The sequence below is a fragment of the Drosophila guanche genome, unplaced genomic scaffold (assembly GCF_900245975.1).
Source record: "Drosophila guanche unplaced genomic scaffold, DGUA_6, whole genome shotgun sequence".
NCBI lineage: Eukaryota > Metazoa > Arthropoda > Insecta > Diptera > Drosophilidae > Drosophila > Drosophila guanche.
This window is the reverse complement of record NW_022995751.1, coordinates 1,978,844-2,000,153: the sequence shown is the minus strand read 5'-3', so window position 1 is coordinate 2,000,153 and position 21,310 is coordinate 1,978,844. Positions and strand designations below refer to the sequence as shown.

Sequence of the window (21,310 nt, the reverse complement as noted above, 5' to 3'; positions counted from 1 at the left end):
CTATGTAAAGCGTCGGATGTTTACTGTTTACTTGAGAGTGTCTGATAAGAGGCTTCCACAGAAAGCAGCGGGGCAGATAAGCGCGGGCCAGATATCTGGCTATAAAAGCGGCCGGGCAGAACAGCATCCATCTAGTCACAGAAAATAGATACATCAGAATGCAGTTCACGGCTTGGACATTCGTAGGACTCTGCTGCCTGGTGGCTGGCACCTTTGCCGCACAATTGGCTCCCATTCGACCTGCCGCTGCTGCTCCTAGACCCGCGGCACCACCCAGCACTTTGGCCCTCGAGCTGAGGAGCATCTTCCGGCAGATACCCGGCAAGCAGATCGAGAAACTCGTACAGGCGTATCTGCTCAACGATGAGGAGTTCCAGGCTGTCATCCGGGACATCAATTCCCTGCAGGCCTATCGTTTGAGTCGACAATTGCTGGTGCAACCCGAAGTGAGGCAACTGCTGCAATGGCTCTCCCAGCAACTGATTTTGTCGGGCAGTTCTCTGAAGATATTCGAAGACCTCGAACTGGAGATTAAAGTGCTCAACAAGTATCCCCACGCATCGCAGTTGGTAAATGGTATCCGCGGCTTTGAGTTGGATTTCTACCAGATTTATCCGCTGGAGCTCATCCGCTCGCTGCTGGAGCCAAGTGCCACTCAGTCGAGTCCCGCTCTGACGGAGCTCTGGCGCCGTCTGGTGGCCGTGCTGCCTGCCTACGAGCGTGTGATTGGCTCTCCGCAGGGAAAATTGTTTATCCAGAAGCTGCAGGCACGAGGCGTGGCTGTGCAGGATGTGGATGCCCTTATACGTTATCAGTTTGGCTGGAGCAATGCCACTTTGGGGGGCAACAATTATCCCAGCTACGATTATACCGATTACTTGGGACAATCTTCGTACTACTAAATGTTGTAGATTCCAGTCTGAATCCCTAAATAAGCATTCAACTTTTGAAGTCCGTGTATTATATATTTTTATATTCCTTTACTAATATTCACTTAACCCAAATATTATCTCGTATACCCAAATATCAATCTTTAATTTGCTTTGATGTGTGAGTGTTGAAGAAATACCAGCGCAAATACAAGTCCCATCTGTGCCATTGAATGGCAATAAATATCAGTGCCTGCTCAAAGGTCGCGTGGGGCAGAACGGACAAAACGCGGACAGGGAAAGGGACACCCTCGCTGCAAAAGGTATCCATGGCAATGCCATGATTAAGTAACAGATGAGCCATAGCCGTCTGCCCGGCCCAGCAATGTGTCCTGTGTTCCGTGGGTCGCACATGCGATTTAATTGAAACAAACCAAACAGGAAACGGCGCTATACAGAGAAGACGGTGGCAGGGTGCATTGGTAGAGCTCCGTCGAATGGGGTTGCTTTTGTAATGAAGTTCCTCATTAAGCGGCGACGGGTAGAATCCCTGAAATCGGAATTGCAACGGAAACTAGTTAATGCTCTGTGAGGCCCATTGTCAAAAGCAGAAGCGCAAGTCGTGCAATTTTCACACAGCAGCAGTAGCGGCAGCCGCGGCATTGAAGGGGAATCCTGTGCACAGGATCTTGGCAAACGAAGGGAGAATATTCTCGCCCCTTTTTTGCTTTCTGGCCTCGCTTTTTTGCGGTGAACGCGTCCAATTGGAATTTTATATATCGCATAGTCCGTCAGATAAGGGGGTAAAAATGTAATATTTTATATGCGACCCCCTCCCAAGTCCTCGGGCTTGGGTTCTGGTTCTGGCTCTGGCTTTGGCTCCTGCTCCTGCTCGTGCTCCTGCTCCTGGCTCCGAACCCTCCCTATGGACATTCAATGCACTGTGACTGACATGCGGCGGATATGCGAGTACGAGGCTTAGAACCGTGCGGAGTTCTCCTCCTGCAGCGGCAGTGTGGTGGTGCAGTGCCACCCCTAAGCAGTAAAGTAGAGTGACGCGCGAGTATTTTATTTAAAAAAAAACCCCCTATTGAAATCAGCAACAGCCTTAGAGACCTCAGAACTCAGAACGCTGAATGCCCGAACGGGCGAACCGAACGCGGTGCAGGCTAGAAATCGCGCTACGCTTGAGCTCTGCTTTATGGCCACTAGATACAGTGGTAACTAGCTACAGTGGAGAAACATTCTATGGGAAATCAGAGGAAACTAAAAACATTTTGGAAGCAAACAATAATTTGAAGAGTAAAACAATTCTCGGATTGGGATTTAGTGGGATAATTCTTATTTTTGGGATAATTTCTTAAAGGGAAGTAGTCGGAAAACATCTTTGTATTGAATTCAAATATCTCAAATGTCGAAATTCCATGGATGCAATCTTTATTTTAGTAATTCTCAACCCTCCTATCGCTCATAGTCATGCCTCACTGTGTCTATGCACCCTTCGATTGGTGGTTATGCTGCTGCTGATACGCGCACTCGTATGTGGTGGCTCGTGCGTTCTGTTGGGTTTTTGGTGTTTGAAAATGCACCTGGCTGAATTTTCAGCTTCGATTGCTGCTTTCCATTGCCTGGACCTGAGATTCGGGTGGTGGTTGGTTGGTTGCTTGATTCGTTGCATTGTGATTTCCATGCCGCACATGCCGCTGTATGAGGCAGGGTCGGATCCTGTATGTGCCTGTGCCTGTTCCTGTGCCACGGAGCGGCAAGGACATTAGCAGGCGCAACAACAAATGAGCGTTGGTCGCTGGTCGCGTGCCCGAAGCACTTCGACACCCGACAGAATTGTGAATTGTGATTGTTTTTCTGTGCTGTTTTCCTTTTATGCCTTTACTATATTTTATTTCTTTCCTGCTCTCGTACCCCCTCTCTGGTGCTGCCTCTTTTGCCTTTTCCTTTCGCGTTTGCTGCATGTGTGAGTGATTTGTATGCCCCTGCGGCGCTGCATGATTTCGGGTTGACTCGTGTGTGGTGGAACACATCTATAATTATGTATCCCTTGAATGCATCCAATATTCCTCCAATTCTTAACTTTTACTGATTTTTCGGGTGCTATTTGTTCACTTCGGGGAGGATTATCATGCAAATTCCTTAAGCTTTTCGGACAAGAAATTTCTAAAAGAATTGAAGTAATTTGTGGCACTCTGGGGGAGGCAGCATAATCCATTCCTTATGGCAGGAATCGCCTGAATCCCAATTAAAATATAATTCACGCCCTTGGAAATCCAGAAATCAGAGCCAGAAATTGCTTAAAATTATGAAAGCGAAAAATTTAATTACAGCTCAGTGGCTGATGCTGCTGGCAGAGAACCCTTGCGGCGGTGTAACCCCCAAAAAGGCAGCAAGCAAGCGGCATCCAAGCCAAAGAAGCAACAACAACCCTTCGACAATGGGGCAGAGGCAACATGTGCCACAAGTTGAGTGCATCCTCTCGAGGAGCTGGCCAAGCAGCAAGTGCTGTTGCACGCGACTCCAAAGAGGCTTTTGAGACGACACACAGAAATGGATGCAACGAATGCATTATGCCGCATAAACGATGCATTTTCGAACATTAATTATTGCCAGAGGAGGAGCCCAAAAGGGTAGAGTGGTGGCCTCTTCCAGAGCCTCATGTGAGGTGGGAGCAAAAGAAGGAAGCAACAGACAGACAGAGTCGGTGGGAGAGAATGGGAATTGCACTTGAAAATTACCATAAAAAGATGCACTTAAGGGTTAGGCATTGGGGCGATACAAACAACAAACAAAATGCGTAGCTAAAGAGCAGCAGGAGGTAACAGAAAGTAGCAGCAGGCAGGCAGCAACAGGAGTTTGGGGGCATCATCACTCCTTCTCGCCATGGGTTGTCCTGGTTGTCGTTGGTGTTTTTGAGTGCAAATTTGTGCCAAGTATGCCTTGGAGCGCAGAAATCAGAGCAATCAGCCAAAGGATTATCAGAGTACACAAAGAGAAATGGGGTAGCTGCAGAGAAATGGAAAAATGAAAGTAATTACATGTAAGATTTTAATGGAAAGTCGATTCTTTGAGGCATTGCAATTGTTCATTCATCTCTGCAGTTCTGTATAGAATGTCTCAATGACTTCCTAATTAACGAGTTGTAGGGAATAGTCGCCTGTGGTCCATGTGCCATTAAACAGTCCTTGGCGCTGCCCTAATTTTTTTTGCCAAAGATCTGGATATCATTTCCATACAGAATGATAGATGTCCCATTAGCAGTGGCTCCATTTGGGAAAGCTTTATAGAGGAATCGATCAATAAATGAAGGATCTTTCCCACAACAAATAATGTCCATAAATTTGTAAATCTCTAACAATAAAGGGATCATACCCACACGGGGTGAACAGAGAGTGAAAGTGAGAAAGATTTATGTGTGTGCAGAACTTTGCCTTAAACCTTATTCAATTTCTGGATAATCTTCTTGCTGTTGATAGACAGACGACACCCAGAACCCGAGGATTAATCATAAGCATCAAGCGGTAGAATTTCCCCTTTGACTGCTTTATTTTGAGTCTAAATTTTCTCTCACTTTATTGATGACAAAATAAAGCAGCAGCAGCCGCGGCTCTACAAGAAGAACTTTTTGTCAGGACTTTCTGCCTGCAGGAGGGTTGCCTGCCTGCCTGCCATCGAACATGGGGTTGGAATTTGCAGCATGTAGTGTCCTTGCCTTGATTCCCAGATCTAAGTATCTTTCGGGCAGCCAGCACAATGCTCGCGTGGCTGGCGCACTTCTGAGACGCGTCTCGACTTGCCCAGGCTTCGGATTCCCTGGGATTCGCTTGGGATCTGGTTATGCTATGGCCTTAGCTTTCAACTGACATTTGGGCAGGGGGGTACCGTATATGTATGGATTCTATTTGTAATTCTAAGCTGCATAGCAAACACACAACACAACGCACACAGATTGATTGAGAAGAGGAACAGAACCAGAGCCAGAGCCAGAGCGAGAGCCCACCCCATGCAGGACCCTGCTGCGATTGGGATCGCTCTGGGAATACTCTTTGGACACGAGACTCCTCTCTCGCTCTCTCTCTGTAGTCTGTGCTCTTCGACCCGTTTTGGGGTGGTGGCGCGTTGCCATGTTGCACGTGCCTACCGTAAGAACAATGGCGTCGAATCGTTCGTTCTTTACTCGTACCTCCAAACGACAAGCAGAATAATATGCCATATTTTCTCTCGAAAGCCCTTAACAGGGGGAATCGAAAGTGCATTCCCTTTCATGGCAACCACTGCCGAAGCCGCAGTCGTTGCTGCCACGGCAAAGCACAGGGCAGGCATACAGATACACATATACAATCCAGAGTACACACAGATACGCACAGACACATAGCAAATTGTTTATACTGAAGTTTTTTGTTGTTTTGCTTTTTTGGTGGTGGTGAACTTTCGACGAAGCCAAAGTTGCGTTGGGTTGTGTCTGTTGTTGTATGCCACACGCCGCATGATGTACCTACCCCACCAAAAGCAAACTTGACAACGAGTTTAGCCTTCGCCTTAGCCGCCACCATTTGTGGCAAGAGGACGAGAGGCGAGACTCGAGACTCGAGACTGAGAGAGAGAGCCACACATAAAAAACCTGATAAATGCAGCTACACGCAGAGAAATTCGAGGATTGGAGATCCAAATCATGAGCTGAATTGAGAGTTGAGGAATAAACGAAGCTTCCATTTCCAGGAAAGACTTGCAGATCCATCAAAAATATGATAAATTATTTTACACTTGAAGAAATTCGATGAATGAAGATGCCTACTCCTAATGAATGAAGATACGTTTAACATTTCGCGACCTTTTTGGCACATGGGACACTTTGATTTCTATGTACCTTCCCTGTAATTCCTTGCCACAACAGCTGTTTTTCCTTTAGCGAGAAAACAAAGCAAAGGAAGGATCCCCCCGAGAGGAAGGTTTTCCTTTGGTTGCACGCTCAACACGATCGAATTTTCAAACAGGGGATGGGGTCTGGGATGCGGCGTCAGCTGTTTTTGTAGCAAGAAAAGGTACAAGATATTTACATTGTTTGTGCGATCCAATTTCCTTTGGAATTATTTGCACAAACACTAAAGGAAGGTGCCATTATCCTTTCGTGGTGCGTGGCAAAAAGGAAACAAAAACAGCTGCTGACCACATGCCAATATCCATATACTATTTGCATGGCATTGATTTCTGCGAGTGCATTGTCCTTTAAAGGAAAGCCAGAAAGATGATTAGAAGCGTGCAGTGCTTGGAGGATCCAAGGTAGAATAAGGTCAGGGTGAAGCGTTGGTGCAAAGATTTGCCCCAAGTGTGGCATTGGGCCTTACCTCCATTTGTATGTAGCTTCCAGCCAGAGGACTTTCACTGCCAACAGGACTTCCCCCTTAGCAGTGGCTCTCTGTCTCTCTGTGTTTGTGTGGAAAAAAGGGTGACTAATGCGTGTCTGTGTGTGTTTGTTTGTGCCTGTGTGTGTGCGAGTGATTGCTAACAAAAGATTCCGGCTTTTGCGGCTGCCGGCAAAGGTCTCGTACCTCTGCTAGCGCCGATGCCTGCCAAGGACCTCTGCTCTGCTGCTGCTGCTGCTCTGCTGCTGCTCTGTTGCTGCAATGGCTAAAAAGGACAACGAACGTGGCGTCGGGGCGGCTCTGTTGGGGGATGAAAGAGCGTTGCGTTGCGACGCGACGCCTGCCGCTTTGCCGGCCGGACGGGAATGATTTCCCTTTCGGTTTCGCTTTCCTTTGACATAAATAGACGTGCGGGGCACCGCTCTCAGTCATTCGCAGCAGAGACGTTGAGCGGAACACGACAGCCAGGAGAACAGGAGATCGACCGTTCTTCGCCCAAAAGGAGCTTTGCCTCAGCCTCAGTTTTGCGCCTCAGTTCTTGTTCTTCTGTTGTTAAGTTTTCTTTTTTGTTGCGCTTTCTATTTTCAAAAGTTTTTCCCCGTTCAACAATCGTTCATCAATCAATACGTTCATCATTCGTCGTTCAATCTGCGTTACGTTACGTTCACGTTTACGTTTTTAAAGGTGCAACACGCGTTCAAGTTTCTGTTCTGTTGCCCCAACATTTCGTTTGACACGCGGCGGCGGCGGCGGTGACGACGACGACGACTCTCAGTGCAATGGCCACACAAACGCAAACACAGACACAGATCCTGCTGCCACAGCAGACACAGACACAGACATCGACACTGTGCCACCCGCATAGCATTGGCATCCAGCTGCAGCACAAGGGCATGCCCCATGGTCTGGGTCTGCTTACCACAGTGGCCTCGCTGCCGCCCAAGTACCGCAGTCGCTATCTGAATCTGAAAAGCAAGTGTGAAATTCCGCTGGATCTCTCGGTGAAGCCACCAACGCCCACAATGGAGCTGCAGGAGGAGCACGCGGAGCTGAATCCAATTAGCGATGAGACGGATGTGCCGATGGCCACCACATTCGCTGAGGTTTACAGCACCGAAACCGTGCTGGAGGAGGAGGTGAAGCAGCAGCAGCAGGAGGAAGAGGAAGAGGAGCAGCAGACCACCACCACCATCACCCCACCACAGAGTCCTGGTCCGAGGTTGAAGCGTAAATTGAGCACCAGCGATTACGAGCTTGACCAACATGTTGCAAAGTTGCCAAAAACACAGGAGGAGGAGCAGTTGGAGCTTCCCTCAACCAGCAGAGCAGCAGCAACGGGAGCTCTCGTGGAGGCCACACCTGCCAAACCTATCAAAATCTCAGAGCCACCGCGAACCAGCAAGGCAGCGACATCGGGCAAGTCCTCGTCGCGGAATAAGGCCACGCGGAAGCTGAAATTTGATGAGGAAACAAGCTCCCCGGTTTCGGGAACAATCATACGACCCCTGGAGGACATCACCGATGGAACGATGCAGTACAGCAACGGGGACATTGATCCCAAGTACAACATTGTGGAGATCACCGAGGAGACCAAGGCAGAGTTGGCGGCCATCAAGAATGTCATTGGGGACTATGTCTGCCGTCTGTGTCGCATCAAGTTCGAGGATGCCTTCGGTCTGGCGCGGCATCGGTGTGCGTGCATTGTGCTGCTGGAGTACCGCTGCCCCGAGTGTGGCAAGCAGTTCAACTGCCCTGCGAATTTGGCCTCACATCGGCGGTGGCACAAGCCCAAGAAGGAGGCGGCGGGCGTGAAGAAGGAGAACCAGCAGCCAGCAAAAGGTGGAGGAGCCATAAAGAAGGTTGCTGCGGTTGAGGAGAATTCCACTGGCGGTGGCTTTGATTGCTCGGACTGTGGCAAGAAGTTCAAGAGGGCGGCGTACCTCCGAAAGCATCAGCTGACCCACGCAAAGAAGGGAGCAGACGTGTCCGCCAAGGAGATGCCACAGACAACCATCAGGGCGGTGTTTAAGGCGACGCCATACAGGGGAGGAGCCTCCACATCATCTTCCTCCGGTTCCTCATCCTCTTCGTCAGCCAGCAGCATGCACTCGCAATCCACGCATGAGGATGAGGGCGTGTACGTTGTGGCCCCTAAGACCTCAGCCACGAGGAGCAGCAGCAGCAGCCACTACGGCGGCGACTACGACGCCGACTACCTGTCCGACAGCAGCTCTTCTGCCTCATCGGCGGGCTATGGCCGCCTGCAGATCGTGGAGCATGGCCTCACCGAGGAGGAGAGCATTGCGGCGGCGGCACTCACGAATCTCAGGAACTGCGCCTCCGTCATTCAGCACACAACGATGGCACACTAAAGGGAAAGAGGGAGAGAGAGTGAGTCCAACCCCCCCATTTGTCCATGAGTGAGTTTTGTGGTTGAGTTTTGCTTAAGTTTTAGTTATAGTTTACGTTTTAGTTACAGTTTAAGTTTTAGTTATTAGTTATACTTGCGACCCCTTGCCAGAAAGGGGGGCGGATCTACAGCTGAAACAAACCAAAGAATTTATTTAGTACTCGAGGCAAACAAACCTCCATTTTATCACTTAGAGACACATTAGTTAGTTGATAATGTTTGTGTTTTGTTTACGATTTAGTTTCCATTCTCCAAATGAGTTCAATTCTAGTCAAACTCTTTCTCCTTGGCGAGAGAGAGTACCCTTCGAACTTCAGTCATACATTCCCCCTTGTCTTTAGTATTTAGTCAGTGTTTAACCAAAGAATATGTGGCACTAGTCAGCTTCAATATGATCTCGTACCAGGCAGCAGGCATTTCCATTTACCTCTAGTCATTACGCATAGATACGAGTACTCGTAGATATCTAGTCATTTAGGATTAGAACAGAACAGAAAAAGTCTTCTAGTCAGTGAGCAGTCAGTGCAATGAAAAACCTTAAAGAACAACCTTATCCTTCAACTATTTCTTCAAACATTCATACATCTCATCTCATCTTTAACCCATCATCATGTGTGATGTCTAAATCATTCCCAATCAAATCATCATCTACCCCTTCGACATAATTCTCCACTTGTCATTCTCTCACATCATTCCTGTTCTCATTAATCCATACTCACATCATTTCTACCCCTTTATTCCATCTTTATCTTCCATTCTCATCTATCATTAATCATCTACCCATTCTGCCTCACCATTCCCTTACAGAATTTCCCCTTTTTTCCTGCTATAACTTTCCCACATATCATCCATTTCTGCAACCTTGAAAAACCTTCATGTCATTCTAGTCATTGCATTCCCTCTAGTCATCATCTAGTCATAGATATTTTAGTCACGCTTTCATTTCGATCTCTCTATAAGTTTTGTACACCACCAAAAAAATATATCTTTCTTCAATTTCGGCAACAGCTTTAGTTCTACATAAAATATTCTAGAAGTCTCTAGATATTTTTCCAAATTCAGGCGAAAATTGTGCAGTAATAGTTCTTAAGTTCATCCAAAAACCCAAAGCAAAAACCAAATCTTAGTTAGTTTTAGTTTATAAAAGGTAGGAACCAGTGTTGGTTTACCAAAACCAGTGTAGCTATAAACCAAAAAAGTCGAGTGTGAACTCTAGTCATTTTTTCATACATAGTTAGGATCGTGTAAGATGGGGAGTGCTCCGTCTGTATAGAGCTGTGGGCCTCCCCCTTCAATTCTTCATAGCCATTCCAACACCAACAACCAGTTATAGTTTTAGTTTAAGTTTAACTTTAGTTTTTAGCTTAAGTTTAATTTTAGTTTATGGACATTATGGACCAGCGTCTCACTACCAGTCAAAGTATTTTGAAAACAGTACAACATCCAGCTATAGAACGGACACCCCACACCTTGTCTTGTATTACAGGTTGGGTTATCTATCCTGTGTGCCAGAGGCAGAACAGAACCAGCGGTTGTGTACTTAATTACTTGCTATAAAAACCTAATCACGGAGAGAGCAATATCACAGCATTATTGTTCCTTCTAAAAAATGTTTAATTTAAATGTAAAAATTCGGTTGTAACCCCTGTAACACACCAGAGTACAACGAAACAATGGGAAACTTTCGCTCAAAAATAGCTTATAAGTTAGGCTACAACAATATTAAATATACAGTCTATATACGATCTACGTATAGGTATATATCAGTGGATAATCTCATATCTAAAATGGTTGATGATCGATGATTTTTGTGATATTAAAAATGTAAGAAGCTAAGCCTAAAGTTTACAAAGAAAGAAGAATTTTATACGTATTTGTCTGCTTGCTCGTTTGTGCATTCAACAATAAGAAAACAAATACAACAAATATTTTTTATATACCTAATATTATAGAAACCCTCCCCCTACATACCGCCCATATACATATGAATTTACATACCCTCAAAGTCCCATTAGATTATATATTTTGATAAAAACTTCATTAAAAAATCTATAAAAATTGAAAAGCGTAAATATTTTTGGAATTTAAATAAAGAAAACTGAACAAAACAAAAGCACTTTTAATATTGTGGCACTTTTAATGTTTTAGCCGAAGGCATAAGTATTTTTTTGTAAGACTTTCCATCTATTGATTCAATAATCCTTGTCGATCTTCTGGTGGGTTTGTCTCGTGCTGGGGGTGGCTCTGCTTTACTTTTCATGGATTCAATCTCTTATCTGGAAACCGAAGCATATGCACAGGTCCTGGAACAGTCTCTATCCATCCCACTACTCGCTCTGATGGGTCTCGATAAGCCAACATTTCCATTAAAAATCCATAAAAATAAGCACATAAAAAAGGGAAAACAAAAAACTGAAAGCACAAACTTGTATGCTTTTGGTTTTTTATCAGAGGGCCACAAACCCCAGATAAGGGTCGGATAATCGCTTTATAATTGTGGAGAAAGTACCTACCATCCCCACATCCACTCAATCTCTCAACCAACCAACCAACCAACCAACCAACTAACCAACCATGCATCTATATATCATCAATGTGTGTGGCGTGGTGTGGTGTGGGGAAGTGGCACAAACATCACTTGAAAACCCTCTCTAGTATTTCATGTCCAATAATAATGATGATGAGGTCCAAGAGGATGATTTTTCGTTTCGAAATAACGCTGCATTTTCGTAAATGAAATGCCATTAAAGGCCATTGACATGGCCCATCGATCTGATGGTTTTCAGGGGGTTTTTGGGCTAAAAACAAATACCAAAACATACGCGCCACTCGTCGAACGGAAAGCGGAAAACGGATATCAATGTGTGGACAGGAGGTGGAACATACTCTATGTATGGGAAGTGGAAGTGGAATTGTTGGACAGATGCAACTTGCGCCTAAGTACACAAATAATCATCATACTAGGCATGGAAAAAAGGACTCTCTGTCTAGGGGTGCGTCCTGTCAGGGGGTGCACATGGGGGTGGGAATGGATTGTGGCATGGGTTGTGGGTGTGGGTGCGGGTGCGGGTGCGGGATGCGATGGACCAAAATTGAAACCCTAAACTTAAGCAACTAATGATGCCGCGCTCTCAACGGAAATGCCTAAAAAACTGTTTAATCAAACGAGAATGCATGACAGCACGACACAAACAAAAAATATGAGCAAACAGGAAGGATGTATGTATGCGAGGGTGCAGCAGGAGCAGCAGCAGCCGCAGAGCAATGGCAGAGGGTGAGGGCGCTGTGCGTGTGCGGTGTGAATCAATTTAAAGCGTCAAAAGAGCCATATAACGATTTACGGAGATGTCCTGCACGCCTCTTCCATCCACAACTCAACGTCCGACAAAGGGTGTTCGCGTTCGAAGTGAAATTATGTAAAATCATGTCGACAAACTACCCTCGCACAGCAGGGGGGTTGCAAATGCAGCATCTGTGCCACCAAGAACCTGGAAGGAAGTGGAGGTACCTGAAAGGTAGCGTACCCTGATACTGAGGCAAGGTTGCAGTTTTGCACCTTGGCCGTAGGCACGAGGCATTCCTCTAGTGTGCAGACCAACTGAACCCGCATGAAATGGCATGGATGCCGGCGGATGCCCAACAAGTTTCAGGTTTTCTGCGGGTTTCAGCTGTCTTCCCCTCTAAACATATCACCAACGAAATGCGGAATTATGTTGTTCCGAAATCATCTTGAGTTTCATGTTGCGCTGCTAATTTGCACCTTGAGAGGATCCACTCAGGGTTCGCGTCTCGTCTCTAGAGTCTGCAACATTTGTTAGACGCTTTATGCAGGTCCTTTGTCCTTTGACCCAAGTGGCCGTATGGTTGTAATTTTTGTCGCAGATTTATGCCACTGATTAGTTTTTATTCTAAGTGTCGCTCGCCATTCGCTGAGAGTCCTTCTCTGTAATTACCATTATCCTTTCATCTAACGGTAACGGCAACAACCGGCATAAAAGCTCTTAAAGCTTTTAGAGCCCGAACGCAACCCTGTACCCTGGTGTCTGGCAGCTGTCACAGAAATTGCAACTCTGCAAAGTCCTGCCAGCAAGTGGACATTTCCCGCCCCCTGCCAAGCTGTCAAAGTGGAAAATAACGGTTTATCGAAGGATATTCTCTCCAAAGGGGAGCCACGAATGGATGGAGAGCGACGCACGAATCAGGAGCCGGAATTGCCATCGGTCTCGCACACCTGACATTCATGTTGTGGCGACGCTGAAAGTCAGACGTGTGGAGCGCATCCTTCTCGATTCATCCACCAATTCGAATCGCAGTGCAAAAGTTTTTGTTGAAGAAAAAGAGTTTGAGGAGAGACACCAGAAACCCTCGAGGCGTCGCGTCAGTGAACGGTACGGTGTACAACGGTGCTTGGGCCATCCCTTTTCGCGGCCAATCCTTTGTGTGAGTGAATGTGTGTGCTGGTGTGTGCTGGAAAAGCGTAAAATCCTGGTGTTAATTTGCTGGAAAAGCCACCGAAAAACATGAGACATGAGACTCCCCTTTCAACAGTGAGGGGGCGGCGTCGGGTGAGAAAGCATGTGCGGGCAAGGGGTGGAGACGGGACAGCCCAAGAGTGGGTGGTGCGGTGGTGTGTGAGGGGTGTCCTCCTGGGGGGAGTCTGTGAGAGCAAAAGCTTTATTGATTAAGAGCTTTTGTCCTTGCGTTTAAGAGAGAGAGAGAGTGCGGCAGAGAGCGTGAAAAATAATGGTATTTTCTCAGGCAAAGAAAAGCTCCAACGCTGCCTGCCATTGCGTGTGTGCTTTGGCTACCATTTTCATACAACAATTTTCCGACTTTTCTCAGTCATTCTCCCGTCTGTGTTTTAGGGCGGTTCCGCCACAGGCAGCAAGCACCAGCCAGCAGTCGCAGTCGCAGCCCCACTTCGAGTAGAAGACAAGTCTCCACCACACAACAGTTGAACGCGTCTGAAAAAATCCACTTGCCACTTGCCACTTGTACGTCGCGCGTCATCGCAACCACAAAATAATAATCAAAATGTGCAACATTTTTTGGTGGCATCAACGATTAAAACTCTCAAAATTCCAAAGATCTGCTGCCCGAAAATTAGACTTTAAAAGCATCAAAAAAAGAGACAGAGCAAAGAGCGTTTTGTTATTATTGTTTGAATGTGTGTGGGGCCCACGACTTTGTGCTCCTTTTTGCAAGTGTTTTCTGTGTGTGTGTGTTCTGTCTATGTGTGTCTGCTTGTGCCTTGTGCTTTATGTTATTGTAAAATGCAATAAAAATGCAAAAAGCTAATGCAATTGCCACAAGAATTACAACCCAAAAACACAGACTACTCCACGCACGCACACGCACACAAACACACGCAGACAGTCGTAGAAAATTTCAGTTTAAGAAATTTCTCATTTTTCGCGTAGTTTTGATTTTCTTCGTTTTGCGGGACTCTGCGGGCCCTGGCTGTGTGTGGCTTCTATCCCCATGCCTCCCCGCTTTCCGCAGTGTATGTGTGTGTGACTCGCTCTCTCTCTCTCTCTCTCTCGCTCTATGTGTGTATGTGTGTGAGTGTGTGTATGATGTCCTTCGTCCTGCTTACGTACGCAGACTGAGTGACTCGATTGAGGCGAATGGGCTGCCTGAATGGCTGGCAGTGTCGCCGCCGCGCGTCTCTCAGAGTCTCTCGTCTCGTGCGCTGCTCCACACAGCTCTTCAGTCCCCCTCTGAAATGAATGCGTATTCAATGAGCAATGAAATCCGTGACACATTCGCGCCTTCTTTCCGCTGCTCCACGCCTTGTCCCCCCGCATCCTCCGCTGGCCTTCTGCTCCACAGATTTTCGGGTGATTGCGGGGGCTGTGGGGTTTGGGGTCTGTGCATTTTCCATTTAATTTATTTTTTATTACTTGGCATTCGTATTGTTCTTTGTTCTTTGTCCGATTTTCCGTTTTAAATAAAAGCGATATTAACACCCATAACCTTTGACATTTAAGGCTCCCCCACCCGACGGACCCACCGACTTGTGTCTGTTAAATGCTGTCTTGTGTGCTTGTGTGCCACATGTGTGGCACAAACAGTCTGGCATGGGTGGGTAAAATATTTCATGTATTTGGATTACTGGTCTGGCTTCCACTTTGGGCATTTCCTTCCTCACATTCCTTGAGTTGCAGTTGCAGGACTTTCTCTCTGAACTTTCGCTCCTTCTTTGTGTTTTGTCTGTGTGTGTGGCTTTATTATTTTGATAAATTCCTGATTTTCCATTGTGTTTCCTTTTTGTTTTTGCAGGCATCAATAAGTGAAAACCATTAATTGAGAATCCGTGTTCGTACTGCCAATAAAACTTCGCCTAAAAACTATTATGCCAATGTCAGTGCCTTCTTCGGTCTAAAACGGTGGACAACCACAACTTGGAAGAAACAAACAATCAAACAATAAAGTGTGAAAACTTGTTGAAGTCCGTGCGAGAGTGTATTCCCCAGGTGAGTCAAGAAAATCTGTCAAATCTTTACCACAAATCTTGGGCAAGAATATTTACATAGAAGGAAAGGCATTTTACCATACAGAAATCAGCTGAAATGTTGGGAAAACAATGAGGACTTCGCTCTAGCAAACTCCTCAGCCTTTTTACCCAAATGAACCCTTTTTTTCTGCCCCAAAACTGCATTGAGAAAAACTTAAAGTGAAAGTTTAGCCGTAGCATCATTTGAAGCGCACACTTCCCGTCGGCCATCTATCCGTTGGGCGGCAAAATATTTTACAAACAATCAGGAACAAAATGTCTATTAATAAGCAAAAAATAGAAAATCACAAAGAAAAAATGCCAAACACGAAATTGACCCGCAAAACGGGAAAAAGCCAAAAGGGGAAAACAGTAAATAAGTGAAGGAAAGAAGTAAAGTCATGGAAAGGGAGCCAGCCAGGGCCAGCACAATTTTCTCAGCCATCAAAAGTTGAACGAAAATAAGGAGAGAGCCAAAAGCATTTGCTTGGGCGACGGAGTGCGTTTACTTAAGCAATCAACTCGACCTCAAATAAACACACAAACACACAAACAAAGGCAGCCACACACAGACAGACATGCCACATGCTCAAATATACATATACTATATCTTCCCGTTATATTATAACAACTAAAAAAGAAAGAGGCCGCCGCTGCCGTCGCCGCAAGAAGTTTGTGTGCGGAAAGCAGAAAAACACAAAACCCTTTTTTTTCTCGTATTTTTTTTTCGTTTAGCCATCAAAACGCAGTGCATTTGGTGGGTAACTATTGCTGTCTCTTACATTCAGTATCTCCTGGTCTCTTTTTCTCTCCTTTTCTGTTTATTTGTGTGTGTTCTTTTCCTATTCGTTTTTCGGAATCAGAATCAGAATCCCAGCGAAGAACATTTCACACGCGTGCATAACAAAAGACGTGCAAATTTTCACGTCAACACAACAGATCCTTCAATCGCACACACACACGCGTAAACCACTTGCAAATACACGCAGGCACACACACAAACAGATGGAGAGAGAAAGGACACGAGGATGTGTCAACATGTGTAGCACACTTTTTTTTTGGGAGGCTCTTACATCCCAGCATTATTTGCACCTTTCCGACTCGACTCGACTCGACTCCTCCTGCTGCTTCTGCTGCTGCGGCATTCCCGAATCCCCACTTCTGTTGTTATCCTTTTGTATTTTCTTGTCCTTTCTCGCATACCGTTTCGGCCGTTGTCCTTGCCAATTTTCGAAGGGAACTTCAAAGCTTTCAGCATCTCTTCTCGGTTGTTTCTGGCTATGGCTGTGGCTATTTCTCTGGTTTCGACTCCTTTTCTTGCCTGTGTGGCCCTTAAAGTGGTTATGATGATTTTGAGTTGATCGAGAAGGCTATGGAGAAGCCCACGATCGATCGATGAGTGCAATATGCAATATTCTAAGAGGGGGGCTTCATTTCATGGGTGAACTTTGTGATTTTCAATTAAATGGAGGACCTTTGAAAATTAATTTAGGAATTAAAGTGTTCCGCCGCGAGTGACAACCATTTGGATGTGTAAATTGCAGATTGCATTTTTTGTATTTAAGAAGAATAAAGTATAATATTTTGAGGGGCCCTCCTTTGTCGTAGTGCAACGGACTTTGTTCCACCACGACGAAAGGGAGCCCTTCCAAGTGTAGTACTCATCAGAGGACTAGCCGAAAAAGTGCGAGTGTGTAAAGTAAGAAACCATCGAAGCCATAGACACAATCATTGAAAGCCTTGCTGGTCATTCATAATTAATGTAGGATATCCATCTACGGGTTTTCGAGAGGTAGCAAAAGCTTCGTTCCGCCCGAAAGTAGTCTGAATTTTCTTCGTTTTATTTAGGGTCCACATTTTCTTTTGGTTTATCCATTGCTCTGTTCTCCCTCGCCCTCTGCATTATTTTCTACTTGTTTCTGCCTTTATTTGTTCTTACTTGTTCTTCTTTTATTTCTCCTTATTTTCTCCTTTATATTTTGTTTATTTTTTGTTGGTTATCGCAAGCCCAGCGATTTGTATCTGCGAGATGTACGGGGAATGGAGTGTGCTCCTGCTCCTTCTCCTTCTCCTCCCTTTCTATGGTCGTTCCACTACTCTCTGCTTGTGCTGCACTCCTTCCCTTTGCCTGACTCTGATCTATCTGTTTCTCCTTTCGTTCTACATCTCCCCCTGCTCCTCTATCCTGCTTTTGCGGTTCCTTTTATGATGTGCGCATAAAATATTTGTCATATATTCTTGACGAAAAATCTGCTGGATATGCCCCGCATATTGGATTTGTTTGTTTGCATTTGTATCTGTATCTGTAGCTGTGTCTGTTGTATCTTTTGTGTGTGTCTCCCTGTATCTGTGTGTGGCCTCCATTAATGTTTGCCCTGCAATCCTTTCTTTTTTTATTCTCTGCCCCGGCCGCTGTGTTTTCTGTGGGGCCACGCCCCACAGCGTGTGGCATAATCTATGGATCTCGACCCTCTGGAGCCTCTATCTCTTGGTCTTTATAGCCATCTATCTATCGTCTCGATGTCTCGATGTCGCGTTTAACGAACTGTGTCATTTACACTTTTTGACAATCGACAGAGTCGCTGGCAGGCAGCAGGCAGCAGGCTAGGCATCGAGGCACACGGCATCGACATCGGCATCGGATTCCCCTTTTTTCCGTGTCAAAAAGTAAAAATATTTGCCTTCGAATTCGCTTGAATGCATTGCCACGTTCCCTGCAGGGTCTCTCCATTCTCTCGCTCTCGCTCTCTCTCTCTCTTCTCTTCCCCTCCCCTACACCCACTCAACATTTCTCCTTTGTTGACTTTTTGGTTTGGGAACCGACGACGATGCTTTGACGTCGATTACGCAAAGCCAATAATGAAATGACTTTGGGGTTTTGATTGGCAAAACATTGCGGGCTATAAATGTGCACACACAGACACACCCACACACATGCAGGGAGGGAGGCGTGGCACTCTGTATGTGTATGTGTTTGCGCTAAAATTCACGCTCTATTAATGGCGCTTTGTATGGGGCATCCAGGCATCGAGGCAGGCGACATCGGCATCCAACAGCGTTGGCTGCCTCGCTCGGTTTCCATTTCATTGTGTGATTTGTGCAGCGTCAACATTAGCTGCGGCCTCGACCAGCGCCATCGTCACTGGCTCCGCTTTTGATTTACCCTCTTAATTAGCCATCAAACAGGGGGGTTGGGGTGGTAGGTAGTGAGTGCCCGGAGAGGTTCATTGCAAAGTCCCTTTCTCCAATTGATCGGTGATAAATATATCGTGTTTCGAATGGCATTCGATTACCCTTTCCTTGAAGCAATTTGTCACATTACGTGGAGTACTGTTCTGCGATACATCACTGCTGGAGTAGGGTCCTCCTCCCTCTTCAATGCTGAACTGTGCCAAATTCTCAGTGTTCACCTTTCTACAGATGATTTTTAATGTATTTTCAACGATTTGTTATTTATCCTGCACGTTTGATAATTCTTTCTAGGCTCCTACTTATTCTCTTTAATTTTCTGCATTTTATTTGTCGTTTATTTATCAAATAATTTCCGTGTTCCCCATCAGATATTCCATAATTTGAAGCTATTCTACTTGCAGCTCTTCAGAAGTCTCCAATCGACATGTCCTCGTTCCGTTCATTTGATTTCTCTTTGTTTTATGTCTCTTGGTTCCTTGATTTAGTTACTTTCTTAACCACAAAACAGAAATGAAACTGAATAAAACCCTACCCTAAAGACAGGTTTATATTCCTCCACTTGTCACATATTTCCATTCGTATCCCATAACTTTGTACATTTCCTGTGAATTTTCTTCTGAATTGTTTCATCATTCTTTACCCACTTCTTGGGGAAGTAGTTTCTCTCCTCAGGCATCCTTTGCTTTACTGGCGTTTCTGTTGTTCACCTTTACACATGATATATGCAGCACCCACCAGTGTTTCCCAGTACACTATTTATACCCCTATTTATGCTACATATGTTTTGGGCCATAAACAAGTTTGTTTTACAGACGTTGAATAAATACAACGCGACGGGAGAGTGTAGTGGGAGACTCTCAATCGCTAGGGGTGCCCACTGGCGCCTGTGTCTGGCTCTTGTTCGCTCTCTCTCTGGATTCCAATTCCCAATCCGATGGCACTCCCACACCTAGAGACAGTGGTGCTCCTGCTCCTCCACCTCTTCATACTCCTTCTTATGGCTTTTTCTGCTGCTGCTGCCTCGTAGCCTCTCCTGCTGCCTGCTGCCTGCTCCTTCGCCCTCTACTCGCAGCTGCTCATCGCGCTGGCAAGCGATGCCGAATGCCCCATCGAATGTTTACATAACGCCGTCGTGTGGCACAAAGAACGTTAGCCAAAAAAAAAAAAAGAAAGCAACCAAAAGTCGAATGCCTCCTTCTCCATCCGTCTGGTGTCAGTTCCCTCCCTGTCCCTCCCTGTCCCGTGTGCTGTGGATATTTAGTTACCTCTCTGCGTATAATTTTTGGTATTGCATTCAACTTTCTAATATCGAAAATAAATAAATATCAAAATAAATCTGCACAAATGTGGAGCGAGCAGCAGGCACTGAAATTTATAAATAAACATTTATTTGGCTCATTTGTCGGTTTATGGAGGGTTTCTCCATCCTTTTTGGCCTTTCAGCAGACACATTTATCGTAATTGCAATCGCGATATGCGATGCTCTGCGCTGCGCTGCGCTGCGATGCTGTTGCACAACTCGTGAGCTACTTTCAACAGATATTACAGATAGATATAGATACAGCCGCTATGCATATACTACATGGAAATGTATGGAGCACAATGCAGAAAAGGCATTTGAATGCCCCACAGTCCCACGTTTGTCCCAGCCATCTTTTGGGGCACTCACACAGAGCCGCTCGCCTTTTAGTTTTTTTTATTTGTTGGTCAAACGCTTGGGGAATAATAAATGTGTGTGCCCCAGCATCATTTTCATAGTTCATTTGGGGCATGCCCCATCGTATCTATGGAGCGTGTCCATGGATGGGTCTCACTTTTTTGGGGGGGGGCATCACATAATCCTATAGAAGTGCCTTTGTCGTCGTCGATGAAGTGTGACGTTTATTAAACTCAATTTAAAAGAATGGTGGCTCATTTATTTTATTACTCTGCTGTCAGTGGATGTTGCCACATGCCCCAAAACATGCCACACCCCACTCCCGTACTCTCTGTGAAGTGCCTCCTAAAGTTACACACCGACAAAGACACCAAAAAAGGTTTTTCTCTGTGTGTTTGCGCAGCAAAAGTAAATGTTGATAGTGGCACACATTTCCATGGCCCGAAATTAGTAAAAGCCAAAGCCTGCCCCAGCTCTTCCCTCTCCCCCCTGCCATGTGTGTGTGTCCCTCCTTCCTCGTGTGTGTATTTGTTTGTTTGAGGCATAACAACCATTTGTTATTGATATTGACAGCTGCAAAATAAATGAGCAATTTCCATTGGGCTGGGGCTCCTCTCAATTTTCTTGCCTTTCTTTTGGGTTTCGAGTTTAGCCCTTAGATGTTCCTCCTCCGTTCCTGTGGATTGTTGTGCAACTTTTCCCTACTCTCTCACCGCGGCTCCAAGGGCTTGTTATCCGCTCATCTTCTCCTCTTCTCTTGTTTTGCCCGCTTGGCCAATTTTCCCCCTCAGCAAGTTTCCCGCCAGTGGCAACACTTTTTGTGTGTCCATTGGTCCGTGGGGCAGGCAGTTTTTTCGAATTGTCAAAAGGTTCTTGCGATGGTTTTTGTTTCGCTTTTAAAGCTAGGGCAGGGTATGATGATTTTTTGGAGATGTTTTGTGGCGAAAGCGCGGATGAAAGACTGATCCATTGATGTTAGAGTAACGAATCATATTTAAGGGGGGAACTGATCAGCCTTCGCATATTTGTATCTCTCCTTTGAATCCCCTTGAAAATGGGTTTCCATGAGCATTATTTTGAGCTGCTCTCTCTATCATTTTGTACCTCCACCCGTCAGCAACAATTTCTGTCACGTGTGCCTTTGCCTGTCTTTATGGAAAATTAATTAATAATAAATAAAAATATATACCTGCAAATGCATATTTAAGGGCATCAAAAGCTTCGACGGCTGAAACTCTGTTTCGTTTTAACATTTTTTTTCAGCATGAAGCTCGTTGTCGCTGCATACAACACTTTTTGCCACTACGTGCCACT

General features: G+C 45.6%; 3 protein-coding genes across 3 annotated transcripts in view; all 3 read left to right on the top strand.

Moving 5' to 3' along the window:
• Positions 1-21,310, top strand: part of LOC117587190 (glucose transporter type 1) — a 93,233-nt gene that overhangs the window by 388 nt on the left and 71,535 nt on the right. The window contains exon 2 of the mRNA XM_034277718.1: positions 14,934-15,127. The gene's annotated coding sequence lies outside the window, so the exon portion shown is untranslated. The remainder of the gene's footprint in view (positions 1-14,933; positions 15,128-21,310) is intronic.
• Positions 119-1,016, top strand: LOC117587200. Its single transcript, XM_034277744.1, has one exon. The coding sequence runs from the start codon at positions 159-161 to the stop codon at positions 900-902; it is 744 nt and encodes a 247-aa protein (XP_034133635.1). The 5' UTR covers positions 119-158; the 3' UTR covers positions 903-1,016.
• LOC117587195 (zinc finger protein 184) lies at positions 6,667-8,941 on the top strand. Its single transcript, XM_034277739.1, has one exon. It carries the CDS (start codon positions 7,021-7,023, stop codon positions 8,611-8,613), a length of 1,593 nt encoding a protein of 530 aa, XP_034133630.1. The 5' UTR covers positions 6,667-7,020; the 3' UTR covers positions 8,614-8,941.

Excerpts from the sequence above, each read along its gene's own strand:
- LOC117587200 (XM_034277744.1), top strand. The coding sequence starts at position 159 with ATGCAGTTCACGGCTTGGACATTCGTAGGACTCTGCTGCCTGGTGGCT.
- LOC117587195 (XM_034277739.1), top strand. The coding sequence starts at position 7,021 with ATGGCCACACAAACGCAAACACAGACACAGATCCTGCTGCCACAGCAG.